Raw genomic sequence first — 23459 nt, 5'->3', positions numbered from 1 at the left:
AGCCAGAGGAGCTTGATTTTTTTCACATATTATCTGTCTCATATTCTACTGTCAGGACATAATGACAGGTTTAACAAATATATAAAAAATCTTTTTTACAAAAGTTCCCTACAGCACCTTTAATTTAGCCTATTAATAAGTCGCATTTTATCATTTCATTCAGAAATAGGCCTAATGCCGATACAAAATGTTTATAAACATTATAATAAACACTGTAAACATAGCTATGCTTTAGTTCCCTTCAGTCCACAACAAATCCTTTCAATTAAAAAATAACATAAATGAAAAATAACCTATAAGAAATTATAGCAACATAAACGACAAGCCAAAGCAAATTAATTTAGGCTAAAACAAAACTGAAACCAACATTGGGTCTCTCATTCGACCCATAATCAAATGTTTCCGTATTCGTGATGTATTTGAATGCCAAACTATTATTTATTATAGCCTACTTCACTCGTGTTCCAATATCCACGTGAAACAAAATGTTTGCATAACATCATGGCGGTACAGTGATAACACTTAACAGCACAGGTTTTACTACATATTTAAACCGATAAGTGTGTTACAGACTGACTGTATTTTATTATGATAATGAACAGGCTGCATTGTCAAAGTAGCAAAGCTTAACTTTGTGTGCACATGCGGCGCCAGTGCAATCATTTTATTTTTTTCCCAGTGGAAACAACTTCTCCATTTAGTCATAAAGATAATCGGAATTGTAAACTGTTTGGTTTTATTTGTGTACATTCACAATAAAAACAAATCTTTGTGCATAAAATAAACCTAAAGTAAAATAGTATGCCACTTTTCTGCCATCTGTTTCCTTTAATATTTATCCTATAGGCCTATTTATTTGCTATATGAACCTATCTTTATTATGATTTTTTCCACTCACAGAAGCATTTCAGGTGCATGATGTGATATGAAGACCATGTGAATCCACAATCTTTTTTTTTTTTTTAATGGGTCACAGACACTAACCTTTATAATTTAATTCAGTTCTAATTCGAAACAATCTTGTTGGTTAACGGTTAATAGCTAATCGATTAACGAGCATCGGTTTTCGGTTTTAACTGATGGTAGTTCAAAAGTAGCTGTGTATTCTGATGATTTCTTTTTTATTTCTTTTTTTGTAGCATATGGATCATGACAATTTCAACTAAAATTAAAACTTAAACCACAAAATCAATAATTAAAACAAAATAAACATTAACTGAAATAAATGTTAATAATAAATAAATGTTCTTACATATTTTTTTTTATTTCAGCTAGTTACCAAGTATCATTTTCATGTAGATTAACTTGAAGTGCTAAAATAACCAAAACAAAAGTAATAAATTGATAATAAAAATAATAATAAATTGGTAATAAAAATGATTTGTAATAAACAATAAATAAATACAAATTGTATACACATATTTAAAAAACTAATAAAATTTCGAAGAAATTGTAATAAACAATAATAAAAAAGATTATATACACAGAATTAAAAAACTAATAAAAATGTCAAAGAAATGCAACAAAAGTAATAAAACTTTAATGGAAATTAAACTGAAAATATACAAATAATACCTAATTCATAATATAATAAACAAACTATAATAATACATCAATGATAATAAAATAATACTTATTATATCATAGTTTTACCAGGTATTTATTTATTTATTAATTCTAATATTCCATATTTTCCACAAGGAGTTCTAATATAGAGTGATCAGATGCATGGCATTTACTGTATGCCTCAAGTGACTGGCTTAAAATGTTAGAAAGATTAAACAAATTAAAAGACATTTTTCTGAAATAACATGAACCAGCGAATAGTACACAATATGAACATGCTTTAAGAATAAAAGGCTAATGAAATAAATAAATGAATGAATCACATCCCCTAAAACCCTTCCCTTGTACATTCTTGGAATTTGTACATGCTATTTTCTATATATTTTTTGTTTTCATATAAAATCTTGATGTTGAAGTTTGTGGCTATTTTTTTAGTTATTTGTCAACTACACACAGAAGCACCTCAAGCTAAAGTACATGCTGATGGGTTAAAACATGCTCAATGAAAATACTGCATCCAGGATCATGCATTATGCATTCAAATGGTGTGACATCATGTGGAAGAGAGTGCTAATTACTTTCAGAGATATGCAGATGGTGCTCATTAAACTCAACTGACTGTCATTGGCTCTCACATAGCAGGAAGTAAAAATAGTAAGCCTATCACTCACTCCTCAGTTTTAATGAGAAATTCAAGTGAATCCTGCGCTGCTTTGTGAATTATACAAGCCTCATTATTATTGTCATCCAAATGTTTCCTAATGTTGATTTTCCAACATATCATCAAGATGCCATTTAGCAGGACAGTTTCCCTGGGGTCACGTTGCATTAGGCAAAAGTGTACTTGTGCGGTTGTGTGTGGTCGCATGGGTCTAGAGGGATAATTAAAGAGCACTTTCCATTGCTGTTGTCACAGGGTTTGCCTTTCCAACAAGCAGACTCACTCCTGAGTATTAATTACTATCCACTGTGGAAAGATGATCTAATTTCTTTCAACAGACTTCTCATTACTATCCACTTGGTTTCACATTGAAATTGATTTTGTTTCGGCTGTTCGCAGACAATGGCATTAGATGGACTACTGAGTGAACAAGAAAGATTATTTACAGAACTGATCCATCAAGTCCTGGATGCTGATTCTAGCACAGACACAGTATGACTCTGGACTGTTTGTTCTGTGGATGGCACTTAATGCATCTGATTGATAGAATAATATTTCTATAATACTTTATTGTTTTATAAAATGTGTTAAACTGTAAATACATTCTGTTTTTAAATTGCATCTAATCTAATTTAATCCTTTAAATCCTCCTGATATATTTATACACAAATGTGCATTTAAATTATGACATGCTTGTTTTAAGCACTTTCATATTTCTTCCTGTCTTTTTGGCTTATTGACAAATGCAGGAAGTATTTTAGGTATTAGGTTTTCTTGATGTATAGTAGCAAGCATGCACCATTATTTCTTAACCATATCATCTTATTGACTTCCACAGTGTAGTTCATTGGTAATTAGTGCATATTCTTGTAAAATCAACTCAAGCTGGATTTTGTAGTCGAGTCCAGCTCATTCCAGTCTGAGTCCTGATAAAGACCTGAGTTGGTTGAGTCTGGTTAAGACCAAGACCAGAAGAGGGTTGAGTCTGAGTCCAGATCAGGACTAGATGATGGTCGAGTCCAAGTCATGAACAATACTTAAAGAGATAGTTATCCCAAAAATGTAAATTCTGTCATTAATTACTAACCCTGATGTCATTCCAGACCTGTAAGACCTTCATTCATCTTTGGAACACAAATTAAGATATTTTTTATTAAATCCGAGAGCTTTTTGACCAATTTTATGAAGCTATGAGAATAATTTTAATAATAATAACTACTTTATTCAACAATTTCTTCTTTTCCATGTTAATGCTGATTTATATTCGACACGTCTGCAAGTTGGGTGCGCGTGAAAAACATGGCGTCATCACTGTGTTGGTGAAAGGTCGCTTTGAGTGCGCGCAAACTCATTTTGCATGTCGGTGTGCACGGCATTGTTTTGTAACTTTCTGCGCAGCTCCGAATCCGAAGATGCACGAGTTCAGGGCGATTCTTGCCAAACATGCACGCCTGTGTCGGTGTTTTTGCGAAACAGAAGCAGTTTGATGTGAAGTTCAAACTCCATCAGGTGCTTTTGACGGAAAACAATGCCTAGTTTTTTTTTTTTTGCATAGTTTGTCCAAGGCTTTTAATTGTATGTTTTATTTTTATTGTATAAAATAGAATTAGAATTCATTTAGATATAAATGATACACTGTTTGCTTAAAGCTGTCTTTTGTTTAATGCGAAATAAGGCCAATAGTTTAAGATTGTTTTAAGTTTGTATATAAAGAAATGATTATTTCATCAACTCGTTTATCACAAGACTTGTACTGGAAAATTACTTCTTCTCACCGGTGATTACCGGTGATGGTTTTAGAGGACAATTACTCCTCATCGCCCCCTGTCGTATCAAAGAATAGTACAACGGCGAACGCAACAAGTATAAAAGCCTAGTCTATTTGGGAAGGTGCGTGCAGGCGTGCGCAGTCAGCGGAGGCTCACGAAGTGGAGCCAGGAGAAAGTATAAATCTCGCTTTAGATTTCAATGCATGTTCATGACAGTAACACAATGGCTCAGTTTATCTGGGTTCAACATTATAACATTATAACATTAGCTCCTGCGTCAGCAGCACTATACGCAGTATAGAAAGAGGGTTCAGTCCAAGTCAAGATTGAAACCAGAACATGGTCAATTTTATGTCAAGACCGAGAACAGAACAGGGTTGAGTCCAGGTCAAGATAGAGACCAAAAAAAAAGGGGGTTGAGTCTTGAGTCAAAAATGAGAACTGTAGTGGGTCGAGTCAGAGTCAAAACAAGAGTCCAAATGCTCCTGAGAAGACCATGACCCTGAAAATATGATCATGGACTCTAAATTGGTTACACGTAATAATGTTGCCCCAACAAGGCACTGAGGATCAACTTTGAAACAGGATCACAAAGGCCAGACTTCAGTGGTCAGCGGGTCAGCAGCATATGTTTTGATGTTTTGTGTTTTGAGCTTCTTTACTAGCTTCTCCAGCTAGTTCTGACCAGTTTGGTCCAAGCATGAGAACTCCTGCAGGTCTACACTATAGGATTTTCAGCAGGGTTCACCAAGTTGAGAGACTTAAAGTTTAGAACGATCATTGCTGCTTATATTTCACCTCGATTTCCTGCAGCGGCCAATCAGTAAAGATTGATGTGAGACTTGGGCCCCAACAAAAGAGGAAAACTTAATATTTCTCACTCTCTAATTTGACAGAGACATCCTGTCCATTAGCAGCGCATGGTAAACAGTCTTGCGTTCACTCGGCATTACTGAATTGTCTGTAAATGGTTTGCTAACAGCCCTGAAAATGACATTAGAGTGATTTATTGGAGATTGTTTTCAGAGCCATGTGAAATGGTCTGAGTGTAGACCAGCTCTGATTACAAGATGAGTGTGGAGGGAGATGAGGCGCTCTCTGATTACCGTTATGATTCTCTGAAGTGGATAAGCACTCTCTCGCCTCGTCTCAGTGGATGAGGCTCCTCATTTATTATTAAGAAACAGCTTTGTAGAAAGTGGAAATTCTCATGGTCTGACATACCGTGAGCACTGAGCTTCCTTTCCAGTAAACAGCCCTGATCAGCCCATGCAGTATCCACTCTGGTGCTGAAATACACCAGGGAGGGAACACTTTCTGTGGTGACCGTGAGGCGTCCTGGCTGGCAGGGTTTGGCTGGGCAAAATGTGCCTCTGCACTGCCGTGATTAGCCGTGTCGCCACAAATCTGTGTAATCCTGCAGGACATTAGAAGCCCCGGCAGCATATGGAGGCGTAATGCGCTCAGACACTGAGCTGGGCTGATTTAACTGGATTTGAGGCTTTTTCAGGATCTGATTCTTGGACTGTGGGCGCCAATCAGCCCTTCTTGTACAGAACAGCTCAGGATGTTTTTTCTAGTTCTCTTGTAGAGATATCTGAACTGATTGCAGCATCTGTTTCGGGAAATGATGGAGTGTATATTTTAAGTTCGTAGGAATGAAGGTGGCCACAATAATGTGCTGAAGTGTACATTATGGAGGAGGAAGCCAGCCAGCCAATCAATCAGCCATTTAATTCCCCTTCTGGAAATGACCAGATGAACATTGCTAACTTGATTAGACCTGCAATGCAATTTAATAGAGGAAATCAACAAAGAACTGTCGGCCATTAGTTTATTGGACCTCTCCCACAATACTGGCGAGGACAAAAACAGCACCCATGGGGTTTAGAGTTTGAGTTAGCAAAAATATTCCAGTTTTTAGAAGAAATTAATAGATAATATAAAATCATTTGTCTCATGATGGATAAAAAAAAAGAATACAGCCATTGTTTCCATACTTTAGAAAGGCTTCTAGAGTAATGGATGCTTACAGAGATTAGAAATGTACATTTGTTAATTTTTTTGGTTGATTTTTTAAATAACTTTATAGACCTAAACTTTAAAATAATAATGCGTATGTGATTACCAAAGTCACTTAATTAGTGACATTAAAGACACTAGAAAATATGTTCATTTAAAATGTTAATATTGGGAATGTACAAGCAAAAATATACCAAAAAAATATTCCAAAATGGAATTGTGTGAATATAAATTACAAAACCTTTGTGGTCTTTAAGATTTAAAATATATATAAATATCTGCAAGGACACATTAAACTGATCAAAAGTGACAGTAAAGACATTTATTCATTCAATTTATAGATTTCAAATAAATGCTGGAACTTTCTAGTCATCAAGAATCCTGAAAAAAAAAAAAATCACAATTTTCACAAAAATATTAAGTAGCACAACTGATTTCAACACTAATAATAATAATAAAAACTGTCTTAAGCATTGAGTCAGTATATTAGACTGAATTCTGAAAGATCATATGACTCTGAAGACTGGAGCAATGATGCTGAAAATTCAGCTTTGCATTACAGGAATAAATCACATGATAAAATATATTGCAATAGACAATTGTTATTTTAAATTGTAATAATATTTTACAGTTTCTCTGTACTTTTGATTAAGTTGTTCGGCCTTGGTAAGACTTTTTAGAAAAAGTTGTTAGGAAAATTATAATAGAGCCTGAGTCAATCCATCAGAATGTACAGTTATTTGTACAGTGCTTTTCCTTTCCCATGGCCCTGTTCTTTAATTAAAGAAAGTTAGAGTTAGAGAAAGAGTTAGTTATAAGTATTTGGGTTTTCCAGTGCTTCTTCAGTGTTTCCCTCAGTTGATCACTGTATATTGTGCAGTTTAATTTTAGCTTGATTTAAGAAGCATTTTCCAGACGTCTTTTATCACCTCATATTTCTTCTGCGGGAAATGAAAATCAGCAGCTCAAGGTTACTGCTGGCCAGACTCATAACCAATTTTCTCATTACTCACTTGCAGTGTGTAAATTCAAGGCCCACAAAAGATGCGCAGTCAGGGCCACCAACAACTGCAAATGGACAACGTTGGCCTCTATCGGGAAAGACATCATTGAGGACGAGGATGGGGTGAGTCTCATAAGGCTAATGCATAACCTTTGATTAAATAGCAAAAGTTTGGTCTATGCATCTGCTGGTGTACATTTTTATTATATTCTGTTCCTGTAGATTGCGATGCCACACCAGTGGCTGGAAGGCAACCTGCCTGTCAGTGCTAAGTGTGCAGTTTGCGACAAAACCTGTGGCAGCGTGTTGCGCTTGCAGGACTGGCGTTGTTTGTGGTGCAAAGCCATGGTATGAACTACATATCCCAGAATCCCTTATGACTAATGAGTTCAAAGAGCTTGTGAACTCTAAAAGCTGTCTGTGCTTGGACAGGTGCACACGGCATGCATGGATCTCTACCCTCGCAAATGTCCCCTCGGCCAGTGCAAAGTGTCCATCATCCCCCCTACCGCCCTCAACAGCATTGACTCAGACGGTAAGACTTTTCCTTTCACGAGAGTGACTTCAAGACGGATTATTCTAGTCAGAGATTATACACATTAAATACTGATGATTATTCATTTATTTATTAATATTGATAATAGTATTTTGACCAGAACTATGCTGTATTTAAATAAGAACATGGTTATATTATTTATACATTCTTTATTTTTCAAATGTATTTATGATTATTATTATTAACAGTTGTATTATATAAGCAATTAATATAAGTTTTGTGCAAACTAATAGTTTAATTTATTAATTTAAATGCTGTTTTTGAGTGAGAATAATTAAATTGGCTATTGTATTTATTATTTTTTTTAAATCTTTTTAAATATTATTATTATAATATAAAAAGCCTTGAGTTTGGGAAAGGTGTTTATAAATAAAACATTATTAGTGTGTTATTATTTTTATTCTTTAATGAAATTGTTATTATTATTATGGCTCACTTTTTTGGAGGTTATAATCTCAGTAAAATAAGAATACATACATACATACATAATACATGAATACATAAGCAAGAAACCTATAAAGCTACAGTATATAATAATATTTGTATATAATAATTTTTTTTTAAGTATTACATTAAGTATTCATTTTTTTTTTTTGGTATTGGGTGAAGTTTTTGGGTTATCAAAGTTTAGTGTGTTTTCATAGTACAAGAAACACTTTCATTTAAAAATGTCAAGGTCACTAAGAATGTGTGATTGCATGATTGCGTTCTTATGCACGATCCCACTCTGGATATAATGTATGATTATGTATTGGGGTGTGTGTGTGTGTGTGTGTGTGTGTGTGTGTGTGTGTGTGTGTGTGAAGTGGTGGGAGGAGCTCAGGTGGAGGGCTGCTGTAGATGGAGCTCATTAGCTTTACTAATTCACAAGCTGCATGAAGAGCAATATCTTTTTTATCATACCTCTGACCTCCTCTACACTGATCATACAGGATGTGTTTTCTCTTCTCTTGATAGACACTCTGTGCCCATGTTCCTCTGTTTTTCTTTCCCATCTCTCCTGTATATGTCAGGGTGGTGTGGAAAGTCACTTTCCCTTAGAGCATCTTGTTCCGAGTCCTTACGCATGTAAACATAACAGCCTCTGGTGGACCATGTGCTTGGAAAATGGAAGAGGAGAGCAAACAAAAGCACTCTTCCATGCCCGGCTCTCTCTTTCTCCATCCCTTTCTGCGTTATTAACCTGCCGCTGGGGATTCATACCTTGCTTGTTTGCTCAGTCAGCCTGTGGTGGAGCATATGCCACTGATTTCCAGGAAATTGCACATTGCCTTTTATTGACAGCTGTGTGAATGCTATTTAGAGCCGCTTCATTCTCAACAATAGGTGTAAAAATAGCTCAATGGCTGTGACCCATTTTAATTTTTAAATCAAATTACATTCATTTAATTTAGAAATTACATTTTAAGTTGCAATCACATCATTGCAATTAGATCTCAAGCTGCCATAAGTTACCACATTTTAATTCACCTATATATAAATATTGTGTATTAGTAGTTTATGTGCATTTGCTTTTTTTTTATAATCTATTCCACTCTATTCCACTTAGTTAATCTTTAATGACACAGAGAAATCACTTTCAGACCTTTTATTTTTTTTAGCTTATGAACGATAAAACCATCAACAGCCAATCAGAATCCATCCATCTTTAAAGAGCTTAAGCATTTCAAGTAGTAGATGACAAAACTCCAGTGTGCTGTTTATAATGAACAAAACATTATCGTGTGTTGGTGTGGACGATAATATAGTCATCTCTATAGTTATTGTTCTTGGTGTCAATGGGTTTTAAGTAATTAGTAACTTTCATCGGTCCCACTTGATATTAGGTGGCCTTAACTACTATGTACTTACATAAAAAAATAAGTACAATGTACTTATTGTTTTCTTATTGTATTGTAAAACACTTTTTCTGCTATTGAGGTGGGATAGGGGTAAGGTTAGGGAGAGGGTTGGAGGTATGGGTAAGTTTAAGGGTGGGTTAAGGTGTAAAGTATGGGTCATTGGTGTAATTATAAATGTAATTACAGAAATTAAATACAGATGTAATTACATGTCTTTTTTTATATAAGTACAATGTAAAAACATGTATGTACACAATAAGTACATTGTACTAAATTATTAATTAAAATGTAAGTACATAGTAGTTAAGGCCACTTAATATAAAGTGGATCCCTTTCATCTGGCCGTGTGTGAAGTCAAACCTTGTGAGTGCTGAGGACGTCTGCTATTGGTCAGAACCTCAAAGCTCCTGCCGCTTTAATTTGTGGAGCACATATCGGATATAGAGATTAGTTGGGGCTAGACAGAAATGTAATGAAAATCAATAGCTGTGAAGTTTCGCCTGATATATTTTTGGTTCTTGTGATGGCTGTTTTAAAACGGACAAATAGAATAGATGAGGCATGGACGGATTGAACCCAGTTAAGCTGCGAGGGCTGCAGAAAGCATGAGAATGTATTGGGAAAGTAGAAGGGTCCCTCACGTGTAAGGAATCTCCCGCCTCAATGCTAGATGGCGAGCAGAGCTGCATCTTCATTCGCTCAGGGCTGCCTTTGGCACGTGCTCAGGCTTCGTGACTCAGTTTGCCTCAGCCTGCCTCCGGGAGAGATAGCCCGAGATCGAGGGAAAGAGGAGGTGGGGCTTCTATTAGACCTAAAGGGGTCCACTGACAGACGTCCACCCACGTGTCTGTATCCACTTGCAGCCATGCAGAGAACATGCAAATGGTTTATGAACACTCATGCATGCTAAGAGCCGTGTATGCAAACATGATGCAATACACATAGAAGCATACAGGTATCCAGAATGAATGCACTGTGTGCACCTGCAAACAGTTCCTCCCAAATGTCTGCACCAGAGAGACAGTAATGTGAAGGTCTAAATGGTGCATATGGCGAATCTCATAAGCACAGTGGGTTATTGCTGGCAGCCACTGGCATGTTCAGACTGTTTACTACACATGCTGCATGCATGCATGTGTCCGCCTCGACTGCGAGCACGTTTGACAGCTCCTCACTCAGCCTCAAATCACAGTGCCGGATTATTTACACACTATAGGACACATCATTTTCCTCTAAAACACACTAGGCTGATGGTTTGCTTTTCCTTGTGCTGCAGCACAAAACACTTTCCTCATCTTTCTTGGTGATTCATCCTTGTCCAGGCATGAAGAATACTGTTCCTAAGCAACATGGAGTCGACAAAAACCTCAGCATTATCTTTTTTTAGCAAGCAAGTTCTGACATTTAGTTCTTGTAGTTTAATTGGTAAGCATGGTGTTGAGCTAATGATGCAATAGTAATACCTTTGCTTTAATTTTTTCAGTAAGTGAAATCAATAGTAATGCATCAGAATTGACCTAAACATTGATATCAAATTTAAAGTTAACCTAAGATTTTTTTTTATTATTATTAAGCTGAAAACCAAAATAGAAAATAAAGTCTTGGTAATTAAATTTGCCTAACTATGTAATTTAACTGTTAAGGGTGTTGTGTTCTCAGGTGAGAATAACCTAAACTAGTCTAAATAAAGTTCTAATGCAACGACTCTCCTTTCAATATTTCGAACAAATTTTACACAGATAAAAAACTGGAAAAGTGCTAATAAAGCATCAATTTGTTGGTCATTGCTTTCGGCACTCCAAAGCTATACGGCTGAAATATATTTTATTTTTTTGCCATGAATTTTAGTGCGTCACTAGATCAAGATCAATTCTACAATAAATTGGGTTTTACATATGAATCAGTGACAGTTAGCGTTAGCATGTTGCTAAGATAACAATGTAATACTCTTAATTTAGAAAACATTGGGGTGAATATTGGGTGAAATAGTCAATTGTTTATTATTACTATTTTATTGATACTTTTCAGTAAAGAATAAATGAAACTTACTTATAACCAGAATTTAGCTCACTTTCATCCACCATCCTGGATCACTGACTGCACTGCATTCTGGGTGTTTTTTTTTTTTTTTTTTGGTGCTGTCCTTGAATTTTGGAGCTAAAAAGTTTCTGTTTTTTTATTTGTTCTTTTCCTGTGACAGGTTTCTGGAAGGCCACCTGTCCCCCATCATGTGCAAGTCCACTCCTCGTGTTTGTCAACTCAAAAAGCGGAGATAACCAAGGGGTAAAATTCCTGCGTCGCTTCAAACAGCTGCTCAATCCTGCTCAGGTCTTTGACCTGGTCAACGGTGGACCTCATTTAGGGTAAGACCAGCATGCCAAAACTATGTTACTATGTTGATGTATGATGCTTTATAAATCAGCATACCAGTTTTCAGGACCCATAACTATTATTATTAACATTTTCTCCATTTTTAATCACTTTTTTTTTGTCATTTTAATTGTTCTTTCCTCTCTTTCAGCCTTCGCTTGTTCCAAAAGTTCGATAACTTCCGAATCCTGGTGTGCGGTGGAGATGGAAGCGTTGGTTGGGTCCTGTCTGAAATTGATAAACTAAATCTTCACAAACAGGTGAACAGCACTTCAACATATCCTTTTGATTGAAAGTAAACTTGCCGCTGTATGGTTAGGACTTGGCACGAGAGTATCAGAGCAGATGTTTAGGAGGATTTCTTAATGAAGTGACCCGGTGATCTGACTCGTCTCTTGTTGGCAGTGCCAGCTGGGTGTTCTGCCGCTGGGCACCGGGAATGACCTGGCACGGGTGCTCGGCTGGGGGCCGTCCTGTGATGATGACACTCAACTCCCTCAGACACTGGAGAAGCTGGAGAGAGCCAGCACCAAGATGCTGGACAGGTACAGAGCGTACTCTAGCATGACCACAACTAAGTCCAGCTTATAATATCTGTGTCGTTGGCTACATCTACAGCTGCTGTTTACAGGTGGAGTATAATGACGTATGAGATTAAAATACCTCCCAAACACAGCTGCCCCACCACACCGGAGGAGACAGAGGACGGCCAGGTACCGGCTACACATCAGCGCCAATGCATACATCTACATCAACACCAATAAAAGAGTTGTTGACATGTCACAGTGTGACATGCTATACTTTATCTAAGACTAGGTGACACAAAAACACAACAAAGACAATAAAAGACAACTCATCTTTCAGCTGTTTCCCTCACTGCGCTCTAAAGAAAACATTTGGCGCACCCATTGTAGTGCGCTTCACAAGCAAATGGCTCTTATGAACTGTTTAAACTATTTAATGAATTGTTCAAAATAGTCACAAATTAGTCTCAAACTTAAATGTTCTTTCTACGAGCCGTTATTTTTAATCGTGTCCGAGTCTAAATAAATAGGTTGAGACTGTTACTATTATTTGTAGGGTGACCATATGTGACACTGGAGCACAAAACCAGTCTCAAGTCACAGGGGTATATTTGTATACATTGTTTGGGTCAAAATTATCAATTTGTCTTTTATGCCAAAAATCATTAGGACATAAAGATCATGTTCCATGAAAATATTTTGTACATTTCTTACTGTAAATATATCAAAACTTAATTTTTGATTAGTAACATGCATTGCTGAGAACTTTTTTTTTTCCAGAACATGTCCTCGCTGGGATTATAAAATTGCCTGAGATGTCCTGGTTTTGGCTTTGTTTTCCTATTGATTTCTTCTCTTCAGTCGTCATACATTGTATGTGTGCATATTTGCATTGCTTTGACTGTTTTCTGCAGATCTTGCACGCCACGATTGGTCGATTGTGTACAAGGCCTGGATGCTATTGGTTAAACTTCTTTTCATTCATTACCTTTAGCAGGTATGAAAACAAAAGAAAAACAAAGCCAAAATACCACACATTGTAGGCAACCACAAAATCCTGCCCAGGCCAGGGCATGTCCAGGAAAAAAGAGGGCATGTGGTGTACTGGACTGCTCATTTATATCATGATTTGCTACACACGAGATATACCTGGCTTTAGTTACAGATATCTGCTTATGAGGATTCAGTGGCTGCTCATCTCACGAAGATCCTGAACTCAGATCAGCACTCGGTGGTCATATCTTCATCAAAGTGAGTCCTCTCACAACATACACTTCATATTCCACCACTAACGAACAGAATCACAGATAAAGACAGCTTCCTCTGGTCTCCTCCAGGGTATTGTGTGAGACGGTGAAAGAATTTGTGGCCAAAGTTGGGAAGTGTTATGAGAGAAGCGGTGAGAGTATGGAGGAGGCTGATGCGCTTGCTCTCAAAGTGAGTCTGTGATGCTTCTCCTCATGACAGCTCTTTCAGTTTTACTCAACACGTGTGAAAACGCAGTATAAACCTGTTTATCAATGCAGCACCCTTTCCTTTGTTCTCTGTCTACAGTGTGTGATTCTGAACGAGAAGCTGGACTCCCTCCTGCAGACGCTGAATTTGGAGGCGCAGGCCATGACTCCCTCAGCCCTCACCACGCCACCCATCGTGGAGGAGGAGGTGGAGGAGGAGGAGGAGCTGGAGGAAGAGGAGGATCTGAGTGAAGAGTCTATAACGGAGCTGAAGGAGAATGAGACCGAGAAAGGCTCTGCTCATAAGCTCTTCAGACCCCGCGAGCAGCTCGTGCTGAGAGCCAACAGCCTGAAGAAAGCTCTCAGACAGATCATCGAGCAGGCAGAGAGAAGTACGAGGGTCCAGCATGTCTTTTAAATAGAAAAAAAATATTTTTATTTATATATATGTGCTGCTTGCAGAATGCTGCTCTGGATTTAAGCATCTCTTAAATGACTAATCACAAAACTTAAATCAATTATATTTAAATGGATTAGTCACATGAGACCTGAGTGTTCTTCTTGATCTTCAGGGATTTCAGTTTGTTTTAAATAGGCGATCAACATGTGTGTCAATATATCAATAGGTTTTAATTAATTAATAGGTTTCAATATGAAATATTGTCTAAATGCACTGAACACAATTATAAACGCAACACTTTTGTTTTTATCCCCATTTTTTATGAGCTGAACTCATAGATCTAAGACTTTTTCTATGAACACAAAAGGCCTATTTCTCTCAAATATTGTTCACAAATCTGTCTAAATCTGTGTTCGTGAGCACTTCTCCTTCGCCGAGTTGATCCGTCCACCTCACAGGTGTAATCATATCAAGATGCTGATAAGAAAGCATGATTATTGCACAGGTGTGTCTTAGGCTGGCTATAATAACAGGCAATAAAATGTTATGAAAATCTTAAATGCACAATTAAAAAAAAAAAAGAAAAGATAATAATAATTAGTATTTGCTGTGTAGATTGTAAAATGTTTCAGATATAGCATTTTAATTTTAAAATATAAATGTTTTCAAATAATTTGAACTAAATGAACACAAACATAAGTGATACTGGGGCATGTTCATTTATTTTAATAAAACATAACAATATAGAGTAATAAACAGCAATATTTACTTAAAAAAAAGAAGAAAAAAGAAAGATGACATTTCTTAGTGATGATGCAAACAAATCAGTTTTAAATTGATTTATTTCAACGGAAGAGGGATTCATGCTCGCTGCCTTTCTGCCACAGAGGTTTAAAGTCAGTGTGACATGATGTAAGAGTAATTCTGGATATCACCCGAACAATTAATTTTTTTTCTGAACTGAAGCAATTCTCAAAGACAAGGAAGAATTATGATGACATGCCATTTGGGAAACCAAAAAAAAAAAAGCACATTCAAAAAAATAGAATTCTCACAATTTTGTGTCATTTTACACCTCCATTAAAAAGATGAATATTGATATATTATTAAAATATTATGCTATGCTTGTGGTGAAGAAGTGCATGAATCCGGAGGTTGTGTTTGTGTCTGTGCTGTAGTGGTGGATGAGCAGAACGCTCACACGGACGAGCAGGAGCTGCAGTCTCCCTCTGACTTCAGGAAGGACAGCGAGGAGGAAAACAGAGACAGTGAGAAGGACGAGGACACTAAAGAACTGGAAGCTCTGCCCTGTGAGTTCACACTGCTCAAACTTTGTGGATGTTAACAGCTTCCTATGAGACACAAAGTGTTCTTGCTTACCGGCCTTAAAAGCTGACTCTTCCATTGGGCTGCATTCAAGTGCCAGGATGTTTTTCTTTGTCTAACCGGAGCTGTTTGTGCATGAAAAGGCTTTTTAAAGTCTATTCTTTATAAAGACTTGAACAATTTTTTTTGTATGCTTGAAATACTCATATGATTTATTACAGTTGCCAAAATGACGATTGTACAGTATGGGAGAAGTCTAAATTAAGTACAGCTTCTTCACCACAATGCAATCCACATTATTCCAGTGTGACAAAGAAACTGAAAGTAATGATAGTCGAGATTTACATTTCGTTTCAGACTCCTAATGTAATCAAGCTGCCACAAGTGATCTTTTTAACATAAAATGTGATTCATCGAACGAACCGAACGCCACTTACAGTATGTGCAATATGATGAGATCATGTGACTATTTGAAAGATTTGTGGCAGAATAACGCAGTACTAACATGCAAAACCAGTAGGCTGTATGCAGTACATTCTGGACTTTATTGTAATATTATTGTAGAAATCCATTTTGAAGTCAAGTCAAGTTATAATATATTTATTATATTGTTATTTTATTTATTATATATTCCTTTATTGTATAGCGCTTTAAACAAAAACGATTATTATTTAGGAAAACAGTGTGTCTATAATGCAAAATGAGAGTTCAAGGCAGTTCATCATTGAATTTAGTGATGTCATTATCTCAGTTTAGTTTAAATAGTATCTGTGCAATCATAACTGAACATAACTGTACCTTTTCAGCATGTTAACTAATAGCACTTTATTTAGGATGGATAATGTGTGAACTGCGATTCAGACCTTGTTCTGTCTGTGCCTGAAAGTGTTAGTGCTGCCCTCTAGTGACAAACTCATTATAGTAAATTATTTCCGTTTAATGTCACGTTAAAAAATATTTTTTAACTAACAGCAGCAAAAAAAAAAAAAAAAAAAAAAATAATAATAAAAATAATAATAATAATTATATATATATATATATATATATATATATATATATATATATATATATATATATATATATATATATATATATATATATATATATATATATATGGGTTTGTTTTATGAATAAATAAATACTCATATTGTTTTGCACATTATCATCATCATTATTATTAGGGGTGTTTTTTTATAATAAAAATGCACTAACAAATTATTATCATTAGAATTAGAATTACTCTTAGTTTTTTTTTTACATGTTACTTGTAGTTTGAAAGATATCTGCAACATTTTATTATTATTAATATTATTATTATTATATGCGTTTATTGTATTTCTATAAATAAAGGCCTTTAGACTCAGTAAATCACTTTACTCTTATAGTTATAGTTGTTTTCATAAAGCCAGAGTGTTCTACACGGGAAGACAAGCTTTTGCAAAGTTTTGCAAAATTGCGCAATAACACAATCGTTTTCCTTCAGAAGGTTTGGGATTTCCTTACGCCTTGCAGACTGTAAGTGTTTATAGCTGCATATGTATTTGTAGGTTTCCCAGAGGATCTCTGTGCTATATTTCTATCTACAGAGAACATATTTCTGTTTGCTGGACAGTGGCTCTTCCTGTTGACATAGAGGCCTGCTGTCTGCTCATGTTTCAGTGGGGCACGAGAGACTTTATTCCCTGAGCTGTATCAGTCTCTTCAGGGGCTCCGTCTCTCCTCCGCTGTTAAGTGCTCTTAATGTGTTTTGGTTTGTTTTTGTGGGTTACATTCTGCTGAATATCTTTTTTACGTGGCTTTTTCACTTTTTGTTGAGAGCCAGTGACCAAAATGCACGGGTTATTCTTACGTGCTGGAAAAAACTGAGCATTTACAAATCAAAACAGCATTCGACTGTGCTGTGTAATGGGTCCTTGGGTGGATATTGCTGTGACGGATGAGTGTTCTGTACACGTGAGCTCATGTTTTGTTCTGTGTTTGTGTGTTGGCAGTGGCTAAGTCACTGTGTTTGCCGCCAGAGAGGCGTTTGAGTCGCAGCACACAGTCCTGTGGCTCCTTCTCCATCACTCCCTTCACCACGAGCAAGGAGAACCTGCCCGTCCTCAACACACGCATCATCTGTCCCGGTACGACCACATGTTTACCCTGCTGCTGCTGACCGGAAAACTTAAAGCGATAGTTCAACCAACAGTTAAAATCCTGTCATCATTTATCCACCCTCATGCTGTTTCAAACCAGTATGACTTTCGTTTTTTCTACGAAATATTAAAGCAGATGATAGGAAAAATGTCTGAGCTGCTCTTTTACATACAGTGAAAGCGAATGGTGACTCTTGGCTGACTAACTTTTAAAAGGATCATTAAGGTTACATAACTGTAGTCCAAAAGTCTGCAGAATTATTATTATTTTTTATTTATTAAATGTGCACTTCATATAGTGCACTTCAAATTTTAAGCAGAATTTAAAAAAAACTGTACTTGCAGATTATACAATATTAATAAAATAAAAGCACACTCAAGTTGACTTGTTTTAAGTTTTGTGTCTTAACACACTTAAGTGCACTTTGTAATCATGTAAAATTAATAATGTACTTTGTACTACATTTTAAATTGATTGATTTGAATAATCGTTGTTCTGCTTTAAAGAAGTTATTTTGATTTGTTGTGCAACATACTAAAGTACATAGAAATGTGCTTTAAGTATGCTTTAATTTACCATTCAGCAGTACACTATAATATTTCAAAAGCAGAATAAATAATTATGAAATTACCTATGAAGAGCACCCAACCTTCAGTTTAAAGTGAAGTTCTGCTAATTGCATTCAATAGAAATTTTAACTATAATACATTTTCATTTAATTGCAATTAACATGTACTTAAGTGTCCAAACATTCAGTTCACACTTAAGTATATTGTTCTAGAGCATAGCAAACCATAATAAGTGCTCTTTTTGAAATTAGAAGCATTGTGTGAGGCTTTTTATTTGCTACTAATGGTGCAGCATAATAATCCTAAATTTTAGTTGGGTTTCTCACACAAAGCTATCATACGACCTCAGGACACTTGGAGGTAACACTTTATAATAACTGCATGCTATTAATCATTAGTTAAGCATTAGGAAACAGTTAATTCATCATTTATAAAGCATTAATAGACATTTATACGCAGTTTATAAATACAGATATAAAGGCTTTATACCTGATTTAAAAGCATATCTATAATGTATTTAATAATTGTTTTTTCATACTTTATTAATGATCAATTTATCATTTCTAAATTAAGTATAGCATTATTTACACACCAGTTATTAAGGAGTTGTCAGTGGTTCATAAGATCACTTAGAAATTGTAAGTAAATGATTAATAAACTATTTAAATGTGCATTCATACATCTTTTTATTCAGACATATAGTAATAGTTACTTATAGTGTTAATAAATGGTTTGTTAACATGTATTTCTACTGTAATTCAGGGTTAATTCAGGTAGTTATAAAACATATGTAGTTGTTAGTTGACTATTTTTGTGAGCTCATCTAAAGTGAGGACTATTTATGCCTTGTAAAGCTTTTATAAATGAAATTTAAAGGCAGTTAATATTTCTATGTTCTGTATCACTGTGTTGTGTTTGTTTCTGTTTTTTGTTTAGAAGATAACTGAGCCTTTAAATATCCTTTATAAATGCTTTACAAGGCATAACTAGTCCTCACTTTAGATGAGCTCACATAAATAGTTAACTGACCACTACTAAATGCTTTATAACTACCTGAATTTACTAAATTTCTTGTGATCTTATGAATCACTGGCAACTCCTAAATAACTGGTTTGTAAAAAATGCTATACTTCATTGAGAAATGATAAATTGATCATGAATAAAGTATGAAATTACACATTATAGATATGCTTTTAAATCAAGAATAAAGCATTTATATCTGTATTTATAAACTGATTATTACTGTCTATTAATGCTTTATAAATTATGAATTATCTGTTTACTAATGCTTAATTAATGATTAATAGTGTGCAGTTATTATAAAGTGTTACCCACTTGGAATATAGTGCACAAGTCATAAGGATCATATTTACGACACGTTTATAGTGCTTATTCTGAGCTTCTGGCACCTTTCAGCATTTACTATGGTTTGCTGATCTGCGATCTCTCAGTCATCTTCTGGTTGGTCTTCAGGTCTGCGGGCAGGTCTCGCTGCATCTATAGCTGGAAGCTCCATAATCAGTAAGATGCTGCTTGCCAACATTGATCCCTTTGGAGCCACACCCTTCATAGATCCTGACCTGGACTCACTGTAAGAGCTTCCGTTTCCTTTTTCCTGTTTATCTTAAAAGTACTCGTGAAACTTACGTGGGCCATTTCTCCCACAGAGAGGGCTACTTGGAGAAGTGTGTGATGAACAACTACTTTGGCATTGGGTTAGATGCAAAGATCTCACTGGAGTTCAACAACAAACGTGAGGAGCACCCGGAGAAATGCAGGTCGTTCAGGAATAAAAAATATACTTGATTTACCAAAACACCACTGAAAAATACTCAACGCTTGGTTAACACTTTAGATCAGGAAACACTATTTACTGTAATCTAGTTGCTCATTAGCATGCATATTACTAGTTAGTATTTATATTTTTAAAGCACATATTAATGCTTTATTCTGTATGACCATATTATAGATCCCTAAATCAAAGCAAATTAGGAGTTTATCGAGGGAAAACTCTTAGTTAATAGTGAATATGTGTTCCCAAATCTGAAGTTTCACCAATGGTTGACTAGTATCTCTCTGACTGTCCAGAAGTCGCACTAAAAACATGATGTGGTATGGTGTTCTGGGGACGAAAGAGCTTCTGCAGCGGACCTACAAGAACTTGGAGCAGAAGGTTCAGCTGGAGGTGAGCCGAATTGAAGTTTTCCACTATCATACATTACAGGCCATGAAAAAAAAAACAATAATAGATAGACGTGTGCTTTAAAAAAAAAAAAAAGTAACCAGCTGATACTGTGTTTGTGGAAGGTGCCAAATGTTGTCAGGCCTGAACAACCAATGTATGCTTATCTACTGCTTCAATGCTGGAACTGAATGGGCTCCTCATGGTTATGTGATTGATTCTGCAGTGTGACGGCCAGTACATCCCACTCCCCAGTCTCCAGGGGATCGCTGTGCTGAACATCCCCAGCTACGCCGGGGGAACCAACTTCTGGGGCGGCACCAAAGAGGATGACGTAAGTCATGCTGCCGGAGGTCATAAGGGTTCGTTCTCATCAAACAGCATTTCCCGCCTGACTCTGAGCTGTTAAGAGTTGAAATATGTAGAGTTGTTTAATTAAGAGGAAGAGCAGGCCCTGTTGACTCGTGTTGTTTAACATGCAGCTGGGTCCGGACAAAACCTTTTGAACCCAGAGTGACTCGGGTCTTTGTTCGCAACAAGTGGCCTTTTGGCAGCTGGGTTGTTTTAGCTCACATGGCCTCTTTCAGAAAGAGGTTACCTCCAGAGTGCTACAAGTACTGGTTAAAGAAGGGCAGAGTGCAGAACGCTTTGATGCCTGTGATCTTGAACAGGACGTTTGAGGATTTTTATGTATTTTTTTTTTTTTTTTTTTGTAGAAATGGAAAACTGTTTAACCCTATAAAGCCAGACATATGAAATAATAGTATATATATATATATATATATATATATATATATATATATATATATATATATATATATATATATATATATATATATTAGGGCTGCACGATATTGGGAAAAAATGACATTGCGATATTTTATTTTTCTGCGATATATATTGCGATATGAAATCTAATCAAATTTTTTCTTAGAAACAAAAATGGGGTGAGCACACTTACATTCTCATTTTAAATGATTTAAAACATAGACGGTAAGCGTGCGGCCGGGGTAGTTTTTATTTTGGAGGCAAAGCATATAATAGAGGGCAATACTGTGATACATATAAACATTCTTTAAAAGCCTGATGTATCATAGCCTGTTCGATACTCACATTTTAACATGATTTTTAAAAAAAAATGATATATGGATAATCAAGTGAAGTTGCTTCAGTTGAGTCAGAATTCATCTTTAAAAAATACTTATAATATAAATATTATTCTTATTATAAAAATCAGTAAAAAGAATTTGACAGCAAAACACACATGTACGTACAACTATAATACGACTATTATACTATGATTTTACGACTAAATTAAAATGCATTTTACTTGCTTAAAAAATATAAACTATCAATCAGATGACAGAAAGCACGAAGTTGATTGTGTACAAGAGGCAAAATTTTAATCGTGTTAATAAGAGGTTTTAGAAATGTGTGTATCAAATATGCTTTATAGGGTTAATAGGTATTGAATCTTGAGTGTGAGCCTTTACAGAGCCTCCCTAGTGGTGATTATTATTATTATTTTGTCTTTTCACGCAGATATTTTGCGCCCCTTCATTTGATGACAAAATTTTGGAAGTGGTGGCTGTGTTTGGTAGTATGCAGATGGCTGTGTCGAGGGTGATCAAACTGCAGCATCACCGTATTGCACAGGTTAACACACCTCACACGAATGACACAGACCTGTAAAGCATGTTAATTACGGTGATAGAGTGAGTAACCTCTCCTCACCCCTCCCAGTGTCGCACGGTGAAGATCACCATCCTGGGAGATGAAGGAGTGCCGGTCCAGGTGGATGGAGAAGCCTGGATTCAACCTCCTGGAGTCATCAAGATTCAGCACAAGAACCGGGCCCAGATGCTGACAAGAGACAGGGTGAGTGATTCTGGGAAATTTATTTCCACAATATTACCAGAAAACAGTGGGACAGAACAGTTAAAGCAGTGGTTGGCAAACCCGTCAATCTGGTAAATCTTCATTACTATCCCAGTAGATCACGAAAATGTGTACAAAATACACATTGCATTCACATTTTGTTCTACAAAGTAAATAACACAAATCCATACACAAAACACACATTTTGAAGCAGTTATGTTGGTTTTTGAAAGCGTATGTTTTTCAAGAGTAACTAAATTAGAAAATTTGGGTTGTAAGTGTGTGCAGTTTACATTGTAGAACAAAACGTAAAAGTATCGTCAAGTTCATTAACTGAAAAACCCCATTATAAACGGCGTTGGAAAATCTTGAAGAAACCCGTGGCTAGTTACACTTCTGGATTCTGACAAGCAGCACTGCTTTGTTTACAGCGATAACCAAGGAAACGGTGTATCGCTGCTGTTCCATAAGCGCCACCTGCTGTCAGAGAGTGAATTTGCATTTTTATGCAGCCTGTCTGACTTTTTTTTTTTTTTCGTGTGGATATGTTTTTATGCAGCATAATTTCACAATGATAAGGTCAAACCATTAAGTTTTTGCTTTAAATCTTGAAATTATACAACTGAATTAAAATAAAAAAATACTGCTCATGCTACATGTGTGTAGCGTGTTTGTTTGGATCGTGATTAAAATGCAGTGGTCTCCTCTGATTTCAAATGGCTATAGATATTTTTGTTTAAGGCTTGTTTACTTGTTAGACATCACAAGAGAAAAAATAATAATAAATAAATAAATAAATCAACAAACAGTATCGGAATTGGCTTGTTATAAAAAAAATAATTCTGAATCGGCCATAAAAAAATTAAGTGCGTTACTAATTAAAATACTAAATAAAAGGCCTCAAAATGGAAGTACAGTACGATCTGAGCTGTCTTTTTCTATCAATTCTTCAATAGATCATGTCTTTCATAGAGGCCGATGTCAGGGATCTTGGGCTTAAAAAGGTTGGTGACCACTGAGGAATATTTCATCCAAAGTGGCTTCATTAACACTTACGTTCAAATGTTTGGGATCGGTAAGATTTTGTTAATGTTAATGTTGTTGAAGAAAGTCACTAAAACAGTAATAGTGTGAAATATTAAATGGAAAATCATTATTTCAAAGATTCATAATTGCTGGAAACAGTTATAATATTTTGG

General features: G+C 35.8%; 1 protein-coding gene across 8 annotated transcripts in view; it reads left to right on the top strand.

Moving 5' to 3' along the window:
• The window catches only part of LOC128019521 (diacylglycerol kinase eta), a 75602-nt gene that overhangs the window by 40616 nt on the left and 11527 nt on the right, over window positions 1-23459 (top strand). For 5 of the 8 annotated variants that reach the window (XM_052605532.1, XM_052605535.1, XM_052605530.1 and 2 more), the window contains 19 exons: window positions 7038-7144; window positions 7244-7369; window positions 7454-7556; window positions 11619-11781; window positions 11940-12048; window positions 12194-12333; window positions 12420-12501; window positions 13472-13563; window positions 13650-13749; window positions 13867-14158; window positions 15345-15476; window positions 17484-17618; window positions 19674-19791; window positions 19868-19978; window positions 20289-20385; window positions 20609-20716; window positions 21925-22038; window positions 22126-22260; window positions 23217-23264. In XM_052605532.1, coding sequence (XP_052461492.1) covers window positions 7038-7144; window positions 7244-7369; window positions 7454-7556; window positions 11619-11781; window positions 11940-12048; window positions 12194-12333; window positions 12420-12501; window positions 13472-13563; window positions 13650-13749; window positions 13867-14158; window positions 15345-15476; window positions 17484-17618; window positions 19674-19791; window positions 19868-19978; window positions 20289-20385; window positions 20609-20716; window positions 21925-22038; window positions 22126-22260; window positions 23217-23264 — 2312 coding nt within the window. The remainder of the gene's footprint in view (window positions 1-7037; window positions 7145-7243; window positions 7370-7453; window positions 7557-11618; window positions 11782-11939; window positions 12049-12193; window positions 12334-12419; window positions 12502-13471; window positions 13564-13649; window positions 13750-13866; window positions 14159-15344; window positions 15477-17483; window positions 17619-19673; window positions 19792-19867; window positions 19979-20288; window positions 20386-20608; window positions 20717-21924; window positions 22039-22125; window positions 22261-23216; window positions 23265-23459) is intronic. The other 3 variants (XM_052605533.1, XM_052605536.1, XM_052605531.1) reach the window with 1 other exon arrangement.

Source organism: Carassius gibelio, chromosome A9 (genome assembly GCF_023724105.1).
Source record: "Carassius gibelio isolate Cgi1373 ecotype wild population from Czech Republic chromosome A9, carGib1.2-hapl.c, whole genome shotgun sequence".
Lineage (NCBI taxonomy): Eukaryota > Metazoa > Chordata > Actinopteri > Cypriniformes > Cyprinidae > Carassius > Carassius gibelio.
This window is presented reverse-complemented; position numbering and strand designations above follow the sequence as displayed.